Below are 16000 nucleotides of genomic sequence, written 5' to 3'. Positions count from 1 at the left end.
AATTCTACAAGTGTCAGAAGCCACTACACATTAACACAACCAGGTGGCTAAAAAGCGAAGAGCGTGAACTCGTCGCACTACCACGGGACGTCAACCGATAGCTTGTGACGTCGTCAGGCGAATCGTTCAATCAAGACTGACTGTCATTGCTTCGTGGCGAAAGTCCCCTTTCAGACGACACTGACGACGAAAGAAGTGTTGGTGAATGAGGTATGCTATTTATTTCGTTTTTCAGCATCTGGACTTCATGTTGATTAAAAAGCGGTTGACATATCTCCACTGGAATCTGCATCAGCTTCGACGTCCTTCATCGTTTATCAAAGTGAAAAACACCGTCACTTAACAAATAACAGTAAGGTGTCGCCTCAACAGCGAGGACACATCCACGTTCGATTTCTTGAAAAGAACACAAAGAAGAGCGTATTTTGGGGTCAAGGAGAGGAATAAGGAAACCCTGCCCCTACGGTTATGCTGTCGCATCCCACCATTAAACTATTATTTACATGAAGCTGGTCTGATGACGACCCTATTATGCTACATATGCAATGAAGTTGAATGGATAGACCACTTCTTCTTATACTTCCGACGATATTCAAGCCCAAGAAAGAAGTTACGCGGAGCTACACTTTCCTAGTTTGGACAAGGATGAGGTATTCCTGTCATGCGATACCATTTGGGGCCTCAACCACAGGAATCATTGTTGTGCTGTATTTGATAAGAGTCAAATACCGTGCAACAAAGATCCCTGTTGTTAATGCCCCAAGTGATATGAGAAATGAAACAACTACAGTGTTAATTTCTATTTACTCGCCCTTCTCTCTCTCTCTCTCCCTGTTTTTTTTTGTTGCTGTTCACTATTCATTTCAGTGAAATTGATTTATCAATATTTCGTTCATACCACTTTCATAATTTTGTTTCAGTTAGTCTGATTGTTCAGTTGCCCACTATTCTTGTCTTTCTGCGTCTTCCCTTTTTCCATTTTTTTAAGATATTTAGAATAATTATATTAAACCGCCTACTGCAGCCTGATATTTGGCCTGTCCCACTTTGTGGGTACATGCTATAGCTGAGGATTATTATTATTATGAGAAAAAGCAAAAAGTTTTCGAAACGTGCGGGAAACAGAGTGACATTCAATACGCTGTCAAACGCGAACTTTTGCCTTTTTTTTTAAATAACGCCGCGACGTTCAACTTCTCCCGGTATATCAAATCACAAGGGTCGAACCACGACCCTTTCAGTGGTTTCGTTTACACACCAAGCAAGCACATCATAAGTTTACAGGTCCCGAACTTTCACTTGTACAATGGGCAGCCGAAGAGCAGTGTATAAGGGACGCATACACAGTACAGAAAATTGTCACCCCCAGGGGTGCTGGTTTCGTCCTATGACTGAAATCGTAAACTTAAGGAGTAAAATTCAACTGTTCATGGGAACAAAGGACGTTCTGTTTTAGCAACTTCTTTTGTGCTAAGTAAATATGATGACGATAGCTGCGACAGTCGATACGAAAACTGCATGAAGAAAAACTTTAATAGCTGTCGCTGTCAAATTTTCGTCCCGAATATTACGGCGCGCATACAGGTGGTCAGAATTAATTCACAGTTACCAGCTCTGCGCCTTCTTTCATCGCAAGTGTAATCTCAGCTCGCTGTCGTGCAGGTAAAATTGTGACACTGTTGAGAGTATAAGGGTGTTAGGCAGCACACGCAATGGTGCAAAAAAAAAAGGTTGTTTTTCTCTGTGATACTCTTACTCCCATATTCTTAGAACGTGAACTCCTGCACTCGACACCCCATTTCGACTCAACAAAGTGGCTGGAAGCGCTTCCTTTCGACAAGAGTAGTCGCTGCGCTTGCGTGACACTTCACTTCGATTCCTGAGCTAAGGCCTTCTGACCACGTGCTTCCACCGTTGCCTGCGCGAATGCATTCGGGTACAGGTGCCTTCTTCGAGCAACTCCTCGTCCACGAAATCACCGAGGAGGGTTAAAGCAAAGCACGGCGTCCTCTTAAATCGAAGAGTGGCGCTGTGCTTCCAGTGTAGATGCCAGCCTGCAACGCTGATCTGACGAGCATGTATATATATGGGCTGGGAGGCGCTTGTGTGAATCAACGCGCTACGTATATCAGTCGAAGAGACGCCGGCATTTGGGAAATATATACACGCTTAGCCGAGCCAACGGCAGTCGGTGCCGCCTATACCCCAACGAGTGCCTCGTGTTCCTCGACAACACAAATTTCACTTCTTTTTTTTTTTTAAACTCCGACGAGTCAACCTGCGCTCTGGAATAAACAAAAAACAGCAGGGAATGTAAAAAAAAAAGAACGAGAGAAAAACAAGAACAGAGAGAAGTCGTTGAACATTCGTCATCGCGCTCGCCGCTGTAGCGTGATTCCTTCGGAGACGCGTAAGGTATCGGCGCTCGGGTCGCGTCGAAGCCTCTGGCGCCTCTTGGGTCGAGCGCGGTCCCGAGCCGACTGTGCGTATAGTGCATCTCTCTCTCCCCCTCCTCCATTCTCGCTTCTCAGGTGCAGTACCCGTACTTCAGGTCCTGGACGAAGCTGTCCTCCCGGTCGTACAGGCCCTGGCAGTACTTGGTGTTGTCGAAGGGACCGTGCACCCCGCCGTACTCCTCGGGCAGGATGCCGGGCGGGAGGTGCTGGTGCAACGAGGCCATGTCTGAACCGTGGATGTGTATCTGCGGCGCAGAGCGGCAACACGTTACGAGGATGGTCAGAGGAGTCCATCAAGCTCGTGATATAAACGATGCGTCAAGTTATGTATACGCAGACAATGGTAGAGTGCAGGCTTTTAACGTAGCGGACGGGCACGAAGATCTCGAAGGGGCGCTACTGGAGGTATATACACTGATATTAATTGACAGTGGAGGAGGTGTTTACGGTAATTCACTTTCGGGGACACGATCACTTCTGTGAGATTTCGCGCGATTAGCACCAAGCCCATCAGCGTCTACGGGCCGCGACAGCATTTTGAGGCCACAATCAAGCACGATTTCTTAGCACGGTGTCACCATGTCACTTGGTGTCACCTGCACAAGCGGACGTGCCTGATGCTATTCAGGGGAAATCTCGCGGAAGTGATTGAATCCCCAAGAAGCCAACGACCGGGTACACTGCCCCTGAGAGAAAATATTCTTTTGGCGGAAAATTATCGATTATTATAGTGGCCGAAATGAGGGCCACTTTATGCAATTTCGCGCCCTAACCTTATAGTGACGGTATACGTGGTTGTGATATCACGAGAATTTCAGCGTATTTTCCCGCATTCTGGTCATTTAGACTTCTGAAAGGGTCGCGTGGCTTGCTATAAGGTTGAGACTTTGGTTCCCTTCAAAATGTAACGTAGTCTTTTCTTCACCGGCAAACCACTGACTGGACCCGACTAGACGCTGACGAAATCTGTAACGTCACGGCGAGCTCACGCAGAAACTCCAGGGCGACGTCGGCACTTTTCTTTTCGCTCTTGCAAGACTGATTTTCAAACCACACCTCGCGACGCGAGTAAGCGCATCTACGTTAAACATAAAATTCTGGGGGTTTGACGTGCCAAATACCACAATCTGATTATGAGGCATGCCGTAGTGGGGGACTCCGGATTAATTTCGACCACTTGGGGTTCTTTAACGCGCACCCAATGCACGGTACACTGGAGCGTTTCTTCTTCTTTTTTTTTGCGTTACGTCGTGATCTAAATGTGGCCGCCGCGGGCGGGATTCGATCCCGTGCCTCCGGGCTTACCAGCGCAACGCCATATAAACACTATACCACCCCGGCGGATCGCATTTACGTGAAGCCCACGTACCTGTCCTACTCACAGCTTTCATAGTTTTGCAGGAAGGAAGTTGCCGGAAAGTTTCACCTGTGGGCCAAGGAGACGACAGCTACGTCGGAAAGAAGGCTATAGTGATTGGTCCTGGTGGTAACAAGAGGTTGGCTCGAGTTTGTATACAGAGTGGTTCTCTTTTACTTTTTTTTTACTTTACACATTTTGTGTTTCATAAAAGGACTATGAGCGTAACGAACGTGGTGTTTTGCAGAGTAGCTGTAAGGCGAAGCGGACAAACTTTGCAGCTATAACATGAGTTTCAACAAACTAAAGAACATTAGTAATTAACGTTTTTCTTAGAATCTTGGGGGCTGCTGTTTAAACTACCAATTTGGAGGCAGTGACCGTTTAATTGGCCCAGAGAGAGAGACAGAGATAAAAGGAAGGCAGGGATGTTAACCAGTCAAGAGTGCGGTTGGCTACCCTGCGCTGGGGGAAGCGAGTAGGGTAATAGAAAGAAAACGGAGAAAGGAGAGATACGGTAGGGAGACGATCACGAACAGCACGACAGTCAAATGCGCTCGCACAAGCGAGACGTTCTAAGAAAGCACAGAAGTGCCTTTAGTGCCTTCTGATATTGTCTGTTCACTGAGCAGACGATCATTTAGTTTCCTGAATGCGTTGGTCATAGATTGTCTTTGTTTTTCAAACTGAGGACAGTGACACAATAGGTGGTCAGTGCTCTCCTCGCAGCCGCAGACATCCCATGCAGGTCTGTCAGCCATTCCAATGAGTGCTGAGTAAGGTTTCGTGAAGGCAACTCCCAACCACAACCGACACAGAAGAGACGCTTCGCGTCGGTGCAGTCTGGCCGGATATCTGAGTTGCAGCGAAGGGAATTGAGTCTGCGCAGTCTGGTGCACCTTGTACATGCGGTGTTCCACTCAGCTAACAATAGCGTGCGCGCTAGAACGCAAAGCTAATGGACCCATACTTTTTTAAAATTTATTTTGAAAATTGCATTCCTTCATTTGAGATAGCAATCATCGACGCTCAATCCAGGCAATGTCGAAACCGAGGGCGCCGTCAGCGCAGAAAAGGCAGTCCCGCTATTGGGTCAGACGAAAATGCCCCGCGACGAAGTTCGAAGGACGGCACGTCGTGGCAAACACTGATACACAGGGCAAGTCGCGGCAGATGCTTGCCAGCCAAAACGTGCCGCATCAGTATCTGCCGCGCTGTTCAGTTTCAACACTCCGTCGCGCTTTTCGTCACAGAGCGTTTTCGACTGATGCGGCTGCTTTTTCTGGATTGACTGGATTGAGCGTTCCAATCTGATGAAGATTATCCGGAACTAAAATGCGATTTTCAAGACACGAAAGAGTAAGGTGCATTAAAAGATAACTGCCCAAACATTTATCACATAAACAACTTTTACAAGGTTCTAACCAACATTTATTTCATTATTTTCAGTTGCTATTCTGAAAACTTATGTTTTTGTGGCAAAGTGCGAGTTGGTCCGCCTCGCCTGTCAACACTGTAAAATAATTTACACCCTAAAAAGTCAAAAAGGGTGTATATGTGTCTATAACTCACACCCTTAGGGTGTTATCTATATAACGGACACCCTAAGGGTGTGAGTTATAGACACATTTACACCCTTTCTCACTTTTTAGGGTGTAAATTATTTTACAGTGAACTCCTCTACAAGAACGTCACCTTCCCTAGCTCATTAACCCTGCTTTATAAAGAGCTGCCTCTTATTTTTTAAAGAGAAAAACAGCCTGTATACGATCGATTCGGGGGCGATTGAGAAACTAGTAAGGCAGAGTGCTAGAATCTGACCAAACACAGACGGCTTCATTAGCCGCTACATATAGCAAGAAGCGAGATTAAGGCCACTCGTGGAGTGTCCCTCCCGCTAAAGGTTTCTGTCTGATCGCATATGAGCGACGTTATAATACCGCGTAGAATGACACAAGTTGAGGTTTTTTCGGCATGCGCTATTACTAACGGAATGCGGAGCACTTGAACCAAATTAACGTTTGACGCTTTTTTTTTTTACATATACATCCAAATTTTAGTGCACGCCACGGTCACTGAATCTTCGCGCTGCGAGTGGGCTTACATTCAGAGCCAAAAGTAACCCCGTAATCCCGACGTCCGCAGCGGTAGCCCAGAGACTATTCCGTGGCGCTGCTACGCTCACCTGGTCGCTGGTTCAAATCCAGGCCGCGGCGGTCGCATTTCGATGCGGGCGAAATGCAAGAAAAGAAAAAGAAAAACGCACGCGTACTTAGATTTAGGTTCGTGTTAAAAAATCCCCAGGTGGTCGTTGTTAACCAGTTAGCCGTTACGGCGTCCCTCATAAGTATAGACAGTTGTTGTGGCTCGCAAAACCAACCGCAGAATATAATCAGTTTAATTTTAAAAATTCCCGACATTTTGTCGAACGAAAATTTGTGGTGTGGAGAAAGGGAGCGCATTCGACCGGTGATCGCGCACTGACCCTGTTGATGTTCTTGGTGGTGAGGAAGGGCTTGGCCAACGAGAAGAACACGTTGAACACCGACGGCTGGTAAACCACGTGCACGGCCTTGAACCGTGCTGGCAGGCAGTCCTGTCGACACGGAAGCAAGAAGGAAGAAAGTGAACATTGGCTCAGAAACAATAATACAGGAAGCCTTTATTTGAGAAAAATTCAACCCCTGAAAGAAAGAAGAAAAATTTGGAGGACGCTTAAGCTTCGCCTTTAAGAGTGGAGCGCCAATGGCATTCAAACATCCCTGACTACTTCTCACGCTTTCCGGCAACTGCAGCTTATGCAAGCGTAATGTTTACAGGGAAACGCCATGGCACGAAGGCGAGCTTTCTGGTAGAAACGCGGCCTCTTGCGTGGCCCGATCCTGGAAGGTATTGCACAACCGCGCCAAACCTCAAACGGCCGCTTGAAAAGGGGTTTGTCTTTGAGTTTCCGCATAACAAAATTATGTTTTCTCGTATATTCAAATTACAGTCCGACGCTTCAATGTCTGTAGGTTGTGTGTAAGTTGTACTTTACGAATTTTCTGACGCATTTTATTTTGAGAAATTCAATTAGTTCACTAACGCCTATGCGCTACGCAGAGGGCCTGCGTGTTTGGGAATGAGTGGCACAGGATGATTTTTTCCCTCACAGACAACGCCGCCGACGCCGACGCCCACACCGGATTTTCTGCGACACGGGGCCCTTAACGCTATCGCGTTGAAACCTTATTGACGTCGCGCAACCTCAAGCCATATTCTGCAGCTCTGCACAAGTACCAATTTCAGACTGAATCCAAGCCAAGTAGGCCAAGTGGTGCTCCGAAGATGAAGACTTGGATTGACGCAAGTGAAGAAGAAGAAAAGAAAAGGTTGCCTCAATTGTGACGTGAACGGTTCCAGAGGATCTTTGTCGCTGTCCTAATTAACGAAGGAAAGTCTTCTTGTCGCAACGTTGGCACCAATTGAAGCGTTTACTGTTCTAGGTGGCATTTAAGGCTTTTCTATTGGTCACGCTGTAAACTTTTTCGTTCTTCCCGACGTAGTGCCTACTGCTGAGATTAGGGCATTCCCTGGGGGCTGCACAGTGTACGTGTTCTTGTCCAGGACTTTTTCCCGGGATATATTGGTTCGGGCATACGAACGTTTACTCACTGTTTCAAGATACAAGTACAAAACAAAGGAACAGGCGCAATTTTCAAGCTTTAATGTCTGAAACGCCAACCACTGAATTTAGAGGTTCACTTCAAAAAAAGCTCTGGAATTTTACGTGCCAAAAGTATTATCTGTTGCGCTGCATTGTTCTTATAGCATCATCTACCAGTGAGCCTAACAGGAAACTGCATGATCTGATTATGAGGCACGGTGTAGTGGAGACTCCGGATCAATTGTGACCGTCTAGGTTTCTTTAACGTGCCTCTAAATCAAAGTAAACGAGTGTTTTTCTACTTCGACCTCATCGAAATGCGGCGGCCGCAACCGGTATGGTATTCGCCACCTCTAGCTCAGCAGTCCGCCATATATCCACAGGGCTGTAGGTCAAGAGAGAGAGAGAGAGAAAGAAACGTTTATTGTACGAAACAGTGTCCCGAGCGAGGACGGGGATCACCCTAAGGTGGGAAGGCTCCTTAGTCCAGGAACCCTCTGGCTTCGACTGCCCTCTTGGCCCTGGCGACGAGTTGTCGTTGGTCTTCCAGGTCCCCGAAGGTTAGCTTGTCCTCCCACGTTTCGAATAGGTCGTTTGATTCTATTGCTCGTTTTGCGTGCGTCTCTAGTTGCATTTCGCTGCCTTCCTGCCACGCGCATTCCAGGAACAAGTGTGCCAGAGTGTCGGGTACGTTGCAGAGTGCGCAGAGGTATCCGTAGAGCGTCGGGTAGAGGCGATGCATTATCATTCCGTGCGTGTACGTATTACTTTGCAGGCGTCTGAGGATCAGGCTTTCTTCTCTGTCGAGTTTAGGGTGCGGTGGAGGGTACACTCGACGCTCGAGCCTGTAATGTTGCAATATGGCCGAATAGTTGGTGGGTACGGCCTCCGTCTCTTCTGTCACGGGTCCGAGAGCGCGTGGGGAGAGGGGAGCCCGGCTGACGTGCTCGCGGGCAGCGGCGTGGGCCGCTTCGTTCCCCTGTAGTCCCTCGAGTCCGGGTACCCACGTTACGGAGGTGTACGGGAGCGGAGTGCCTCGTCGTTTTAGTATCTTGAGTGCATCGGCCGAGATGCGGCCCCTCAAGAAGTTTCTGCAGGCGGCCTGAGAGTCAGTGAATATAACCACTGAGGAATACATTGTTGCGCCAAAAAAGGAAAATAAAGACTTGAGAAGGAAGAGTACGAAAAAACAGCGCTCAATCTGTCTTTTCGTACTCTTCCTTCTCAAGTCTTTATTTTCCTTTTTCGGCGCAACAACGTACTCTTCCTTCTCAAGTCTTTATTTTCCTTTTTTGGCGCAACAATGTATTCTTCAGATCCCAACCAACTCGCCCAGCAACAAGTTCTACTCGATAACCACTGAGTCTGTGCATGTAGTGGTGGCGAGGGCGATGGCCGCTTCTTCAGCCGTTTCCGGGTTGCGTGCCTTGACGGTTGCCGATGCTAGCTCGGAGCCTTGGTAGTCTACCACGCTGAGAGCGTACGCGTTTCGATGCGGATACTTGGCCGCGTCGGTGTAGCGGGCATTCGGGTCATGCTTGAAACTTCGTTGGATGGCATTGGCTCTAGCCTGTCTTCTACTCTTGTGATATATGGGATGCATGTTGCGCGGGACACGTGCGATGCAAATGCACTCTCGAAAGTCAGGTGGTATTCGCTCTTTCTTGTCCGTGTCTGCGACATACGTCTCGCTGTAGTTCAGGTGTCGCAGTACTGATCTCCCTGTGGGCGTGAGCTTGAGGCGTTCTAGCTGGCTGTTCTTGTGCGCTTCGGCGAGCTCTTGCCACGTGTTGTGGACGCCCATCTTAAGGAGACGTGATGTAGAGGCCATGGCGGGTAGTCCCAGGGCGACTTTGATTGCCTTCCTTATCATGATGTTGAGCTTTTCTATTTCACCGTTCTTTAAAGCCAGGTACGGCGTGCCGTATGTGATGCGGCTGGTGAGCAGTGCTTGTATTATTATGCTTAGAGTGTCTTGCTCCTTGAGCCCGCTTCTTTGGTTTGAGATCCTCTTGACAAGGTGCGTGAGTTGCGAAAGGGTGCGTTCTAGTCTCGGTAGGCTTGCAGCTCCCGATCCGTCTTTGTGGATGTGGAGTCCAAGTATTCGTATGGTGTCGACTTTCGGGATTGTTGTCCCGTTAAGTGTGATGGTAGGGTCGGGCTCTTCGTAGTTGGGTGGTCGGCCTCTCGTTCTTGCTTTCAGGACGAGGTGCTCAGACTTCTCTGGGGCGCAGCGGAGACCGCAGTCGCGGAGATAGCTTTCGATGGTGTCGACGGCTTCTTGTAAGCTACTTTCTTGCCTTCCAACGTTCGTAGCTCTGGTCCAGAGCGTGACGTCATCAGCATACATCGCGTGACGCAGATCTGGTATGGTCTCGAGGAGTGGGGGTAGCTTGATCATAGCTACGTTAAAGAGTAGCGGTGAAATGACCGACCCCTGCGGGGTGCCTCTGTTTGGAAGTAGGAAGCTTTCACTGCGGATGTTGCAGATTCCGACTGTTGCCGTGCGGTCCATCAGAAAGTTTCTGACGTATGCGTAGGTCCTAGCGCCGCAGCCGGTGTCTTCGAGATTGGTGAAGATCGCGTCGTGGCTAACGTTATCAAAGGCTCCCTTGACGTCTACTGCCACTATGGAGTATTTGCTTCGATTGTTTAAGTGATCTAGAAGGCCTTCCTTTAGTTGTAAGAGAACGTCCTGCGTTGAGAGGTGCTGCCTGAAGCCGAACATGGTGTCTGGTAGGTGACCGTTGTCTTCCAGGTACTGGGTAATGCGATCGTGAACCATATGTTCGAAAAGCTTTCCCGCGCACGAGGTGAGGGAAATTGGGCGTAGGTTCTCCAAGCTGAGAGGTTTGTTGGGCTTAGGGATCATGGTAATGTCCGAGTGTTTCCACACAGCAGGCAGTTCTCCTTTCTCCCAGCACTCATTGTAGTAACGGAGGAGAGCCTCGGTGGCCTGCGGCGGTAGGTTGCGTAGGTGTTTGTTAATGATCCGGTCTTTACCAGGGCTAGTATTTCTAGTCAGCTTGGATAGGGCTACGTGGATTTCGGCCTGCGTGAAGGGTCGGTCGAGTTCTGTATTCGGTTTTCCAGAGTATTCTTTGCTGCGAGTTGACGCGGTAGAGGGTGCGTCTCCGCATAGTTTCTTTTGTAGTTCTCGCAGGAGGTGTTCTTCTGATCCGGCGTGGTTGTGGATAAGACTGTGAAGATGTTGCTTCTGTTTCGTTTTGGTGGGTTCAGTGGCCAGGAGTGCGCGTAGGAGGTGCCAGGTCCTCTTCGTGCTCAGAGTCCCCTGTAGATTGTCACAGAAAGCGTGCCAGTTCTGCCTGGCGAGGTGGTCCGCATAGTCTTGAGCCTGCTTGGTCAGGAGAGCAATACGTGTTTTTAGCTTTCTGTTAAGCTTTTGTCGCTTCCATCTCTTCAAGAGGCCACGTCTTGCCTCCCAGAGATGGAGGAGGTGCGTGTCGACCGCGGGTGTATCGGCATCGAGTTGTATGATCTTGGTGTAACGTTCTGCTGTGTCTAATACATTTTTGAGCCACTCGTCAATGTCAGTTATGCTTGCTCCGGAATCTAGCTTGTCCCTAAAGGATTTCCATTCAGTTAACTGTGCAGTTCCGGTCTTGTTCTGTTTACGGGTGTGTGCTACATATAATTGGAGGATATGGTGATCGCTACCTAAGGTTTCCTGGAGTCGACTCCACTCTGCCCAGGGGACGTCAGCAGTAAAGGTTAGATCGGGGTTGGTGTCCCTCGAGACGCTGTTTCCAATTCTTGTGGTCTGGAGAGGATCATTCCAGAGGGTGAGTCTGTGTTGCTGGGCAGCATCATGCACTCTAGCACCCTTCTTTGTGGTGGTATGATAGCCCCATGCCGTGTGCGAGGCGTTGAAGTCTCCCACTATGACGAGTTGGTGTCCATTCGTGGATTTACTGATTTTTCGCACAAAGTGATCGAAGTCCAGTAGCTGGTCGCGAGGCGGGCTGTACACGCTGGCCACGAATAGGCTTTTCTGCGTCTTTCGTTCCGGTAAAACCTCGATTAAGGTGTGTTCGGTCTGGGTGTCCTCTACGTCATGTTTTGGGCTGTGAAAGTTTTCTTCACCAGTATGGCAGTTCGTCGGGTTTGTGCATATGTAGCGTATCCTTGCAGTCGGACGTTCTGCGTGTTGGTTTCCTGTAGTGCTATGACTTCGGGTTGATTCAGCTTGACGAATTCTTGTAGATTGGCGTGTCGAGGGCGGTATGATCGACAGTTCCATTGCCATATGCGTATAGTTGAATGCTGGTTCTTTGCCTTGTGGTTAGGGGTCGCCATCGTCGTAAGATTCGAATTCACGTCGGCGATCGCGAGTGGGCGAGACCGAGTGAGAGTCGCTGTGGCTGTTCGCCCGTGCCTTCTTCCGAGTCGTGGGGCGCGAATTGTCGAGCTGTGCTTTAGTGATATAGTTGTTCTTTACATGCGCGATAAAATTGCTGAGCTGTGGTGCGATCCCATCAATTTTGGCGTTTAACGTGGCGATCTTGTTTTCGAAGGTAGCGGCTGTTTTTTCGACAGCTGATTGGACAACTTTTTCCATTGTGGCGTGAATGTTCTTCATAAAGGCTTCTTGAATTATCAGGCACCTTGCATCTACTATGGCTTCAACGTCGGCCTTGGTCAACGTCGTTCCCGACTGTCTGTTTATGTTTTCGAGCTCCTGGCATTTTTGATGCAGCTTGTCTGTGAGTTCTTGTTGCTCTTTGCATTTTTGAAGCAGTTTGTCGGTGAGCTCTTGCTGTTTCTGTTGACTGCGGAGTAGCTTGTCTATGAGGTCTTGCTGGCTTTGTAATTGGCTGTGCTGATTCTGCAGTTTGCTCTGTTGGTTCTGCTGCTTGTTTGCTGGGACCCGAATGACTGCCGCTTCGGCCGATGCATCCAAGCTGCTCGTACCAGCCGAGTCGCTCGAGCCATTTACCGCATCGGCGTAGCTCGCGCGTTTGACTGAGCGGGAGCGAGAGCGGGAACGTGAGCGCGAAGCACTTCGCAGTATTGGCTTGGAGCTGCTGCGCCTGGGCGAGCTGCCCGCACTGACACTGCTCGAACTGGTGGCCAAGGTGCCCAGCTCCGGGAACTCTTCACTGCTGGAGCTCCAGCGGTTGTCTCTTTCTTGTAGTCTGTTAAGGCGCTGTTGCCGTATATTGTAGGGTGGAGGGCTTGGCTTCAGTTTCTTCTTGCACTCTGTACTTGCAGTTTCGTGCGCTTCTCCGCAGAGCTTGCAGGTCGGTTTGCAGTCATGGTCTTGTGGTTGTCCAGTCTTGCCGCACTTGTAGCAAAAATCTGGGATGGGTTTCGGACAGACGTCTTGGCGGTGTCCCGTGTTGCCACAGGTGCGACAGTACTGCACTGACTTGCGATATGGTCTGCAGCGGAAGTCTACGCTCTGGAAGATGATGTAGTAGGGAACGTGCGGTCCTTCGAAGAATACGATTGCCGCGGTCGACTGACCCATCATTCGGGCGTGAAGGACGGTGTATCGTGCCGGTGCTCGGATTCCTGCCATAAGTTCTGCAGTGCTTGTTCCTGGTATAAGGCCATTGATGACGCCTCGGGATACGTCGTCAGGGGTTCGTATGTTGCCTTTGACGTTGTGGTAAGTGCCTCCGAGCTGTATTCTGTTGATGCTGACCAGCGTCTTGGCGTCTTCCTTGTCGGCCGTGCTTGCGATGATTAAATTTTCGATTCTCTGTACTTGTACGCGTACTTTATCATTGAAGTCCTGCTGCGATAGTCCACTCGCTCTACCGATGGCGTGCATGACTGCGACGGTATGCCATTTGGCGAGGTCGAGACCTGCTTGCGGGCGGTAGACGATCTTAAAGTCGTCAAGTGGCAGGGGCGGCATCCTGGGTCTGCGTTGTTGCTGTAAAGGTGCTGCATTGGGCGTTTGCTCATCGGTTGGTTTTTTTGCCGGCGTCTTTGAATTCGAGGTGTCCTTCTTTGCTTTCTTGTTTCTTGTGATCCAGGTGCTTTCCGCTTCGATTGTTCGGCCGCTTTCTGCATCATAGTTCCAGGTACCTTCCCCGGTGTTTTCTTCCGTCCGGTCTGTTTGCATTGCATTTGCTTCATCTTCTTTCTGGTTTGTCATTTCGCTTGCAGCAGCTGCTTCTCGGCTCATCGTAGGGGCTCTTCGCCGCGGCGTGGGCGAGCGCTCGTGTGCTCGTGCTCACGCGGCGCGTGGCGCGCGGCGCGAGGGTGTTTCTGCCGATGAGATCGCGGGAGCTGGTTCTGGCGTTAGGCTTAACCGGGCGGGTAGGCGGTCGTCGGGAATAACGCTTTATATCTTGAGATAAGGTGCACTCACCCGAAAGTGGCTAGTGTCCGCCGGTTACTCTGGTCTTGCCGGCTGCACCGGTGCAAAACTTGGGTTCGTCACTGGCCTTTTTCCGGGTTGAGAAGCACGAGAAGCGGGAGCCCATGTGAGACACTGCTGAACTCCACGCCTGTAGGTCAAGTTCGCTTGAAATAGCTGTTCGGGCGTACATACAACCCCTGGCTTGCATATCAAATAATAACGTTGCAAATCTTATTGCTACCCTGTCCGTTAATATTTTTCCTCTTCCGTTGTACTTGTGACTTCGCCAAGCGGTTTCGATTTTACTAGATGATCGCCTTTATCAGCTCCCTACAGTAGATACGTTAACTATTATTATTATCAGGTAATTAACATCACACGTGAAGTCGTGCCCTCACAGACAACGCTTTTCTCTGAGGTCATGGCATGGGGCTTCCGAATTGCCGAACGCTATAGGAAAACTGACTTGATGAGTGCCAAAACAGGAAAACTGCGGTGCTCGGTATGAATATAATCTAACTGCTTGTGCATATCAACTGAGCGTAAAACGACAACCGAAAGTGGAAAACAGACAACTAATCAGTGAGGATAAGAAGAGACTAACTAATGATGAACTGCCCCGTATAAACGTACGCGATACTTTGATAGGTGGACATAAACTCGTCAAAGGAATTTGGCAGAAGAAAAATTCACTTATTGAAAAGACGACCAGCCCGTCTGAGGCAGTCATCGTCGTCCGAGTCCGCAGCGCGTCTTTTCTTTTGTTTTTCATCTTTCGGTCTGTACACCTAATAATAAGTGGAATACGAGGGGATATCACGGTGCCGTAAGGCCGCCTTTCACATTTTAATCAGTCTTCATCTCCTGGTACTTGTCCCAGATCCGATGGGCGGCATGTACGTGTTAGAGCAGGCAGTGCTCTTTGCGCCGACTGGTCTACAATTATCGTTGCATGTCTTCAACAGGATATTAAATAGCAACATTAAGTCAGTTTTGACTGGCAAAGCACTCGTTTGAAAACTGTATATTTATTCATTTGGTAGGAAAATGTCGATTAATGTAGGGCACTATAACGTAAAACTATTCCAAACTTTTCTATTCCAACTCTGCTATCAGCCCTCTACGATTGGTCAAAAACTTTTTTCGACCACCCCTACTTCACCTGTCTGTCACACGACGTCACGAAAACCACGATAGCCCCCCAACTGATATAATGTGTACACACTGATTATGCATAATTTGACAGAAAAAAGAAAAACAGTTATTTCTGGTTCGACCTCTTTTCGCCATTAGCCCTCGGCTATTGGTAAAAAGTTTTCGGGCTGCACCCACTTCACCTGCCTGTCACGCGACGTCACAAAACCGCACAAACTCGCCGCGTCAAAGTGACGTGTACGCGATAAAGATGCATTATTATGCCGAACAAAACTGAATTTTCTTCGGAATAGCCGCAGGCTGCCCCGTTCCGAAAGGAATAAAAGATGGCTGCCGCCGATCGCTGAGACGCTGGCTACTCGCACCTGCCGGAGAGCATGGGTGTACTTACGTATAATAAAACTTCTCGCGTGGCCGTGTAACGTTTTCGAGCCCTTTCGGCACGTTTACCACCTCATTCTGCCAACTCTTCTTTGCTGAGGGTCCGTTTTAGCGTCATTCTTAAGCTTCCGTTGTATGCCGCCGCGATTTTCGACCGGCCACCACAAGCTAAATAAGGGAAAGCCGACCAATCGCAGACGCCGGCACCACCCTCTTCATCCGGTTATCGATTTTCAGTGCACTGGCTCTGCCCCAGTGAATCCCTCTCCACTTGAGCGTTCTCCTCGCCTGTTTTCAGCCAATTAGATACGACAAGCCGCTCAGTGTAGGCAATGTTATTCATTTTTCAAGCAAACAAAAGTGACCTCCTATAAACAAGGAGAGCGTTTGATTGGTCTGTTCAGACAACCCTGCGGGTGACCGCCCGGTGCTTGCGTCGGTGGTTACACAAATTTGACATCAGGAGATTGGAATAGAAACATATTGGAGTAGTTTTACGTTATAGGGCCCGTAGTCGAGAAAATGAATCCCAAACTTCCCTTTCATTAATTTCGCCGCAAAAAAGCCCATCGTCGTAATTTCTCGTATTTGGGCTGTTTCGAGACAAAATAATTTGTTGAAACCATAGCTAGATTGCGTCATTGCTCCTTTGAAATAGAGCGTAGAGTTTT

The 16000-nt window shown here is 48.9% G+C and overlaps 1 protein-coding gene across 3 annotated transcripts in view; it reads right to left on the bottom strand.

Moving 5' to 3' along the window:
• Positions 1 to 848: 848 nt before the first annotated feature.
• LOC142579766 (alpha-tocopherol transfer protein-like) overlaps positions 849 to 16000 on the bottom strand; it is a 92456-nt gene continuing 77304 nt past the window's right edge. For all 3 annotated transcript variants that reach the window (XM_075690317.1, XM_075690318.1, XM_075690316.1), the window contains 2 exons: positions 6299 to 6409; positions 849 to 2701 (listed from right to left, as the gene is read on the bottom strand). In XM_075690317.1, the coding sequence (XP_075546432.1) occupies positions 2528 to 2701; positions 6299 to 6409 (285 nt within the window). In that variant the 3' untranslated portion in view covers positions 849 to 2527. The remainder of the gene's footprint in view (positions 2702 to 6298; positions 6410 to 16000) is intronic.

The sequence above is a fragment of the Dermacentor variabilis genome, chromosome 4 (assembly GCF_050947875.1).
Source record: "Dermacentor variabilis isolate Ectoservices chromosome 4, ASM5094787v1, whole genome shotgun sequence".
Lineage (NCBI taxonomy): Eukaryota > Metazoa > Arthropoda > Arachnida > Ixodida > Ixodidae > Dermacentor > Dermacentor variabilis.
The sequence above is the reverse complement of the archived record's forward strand: the minus strand, read 5'-3'. Positions and strand labels throughout refer to the sequence as shown.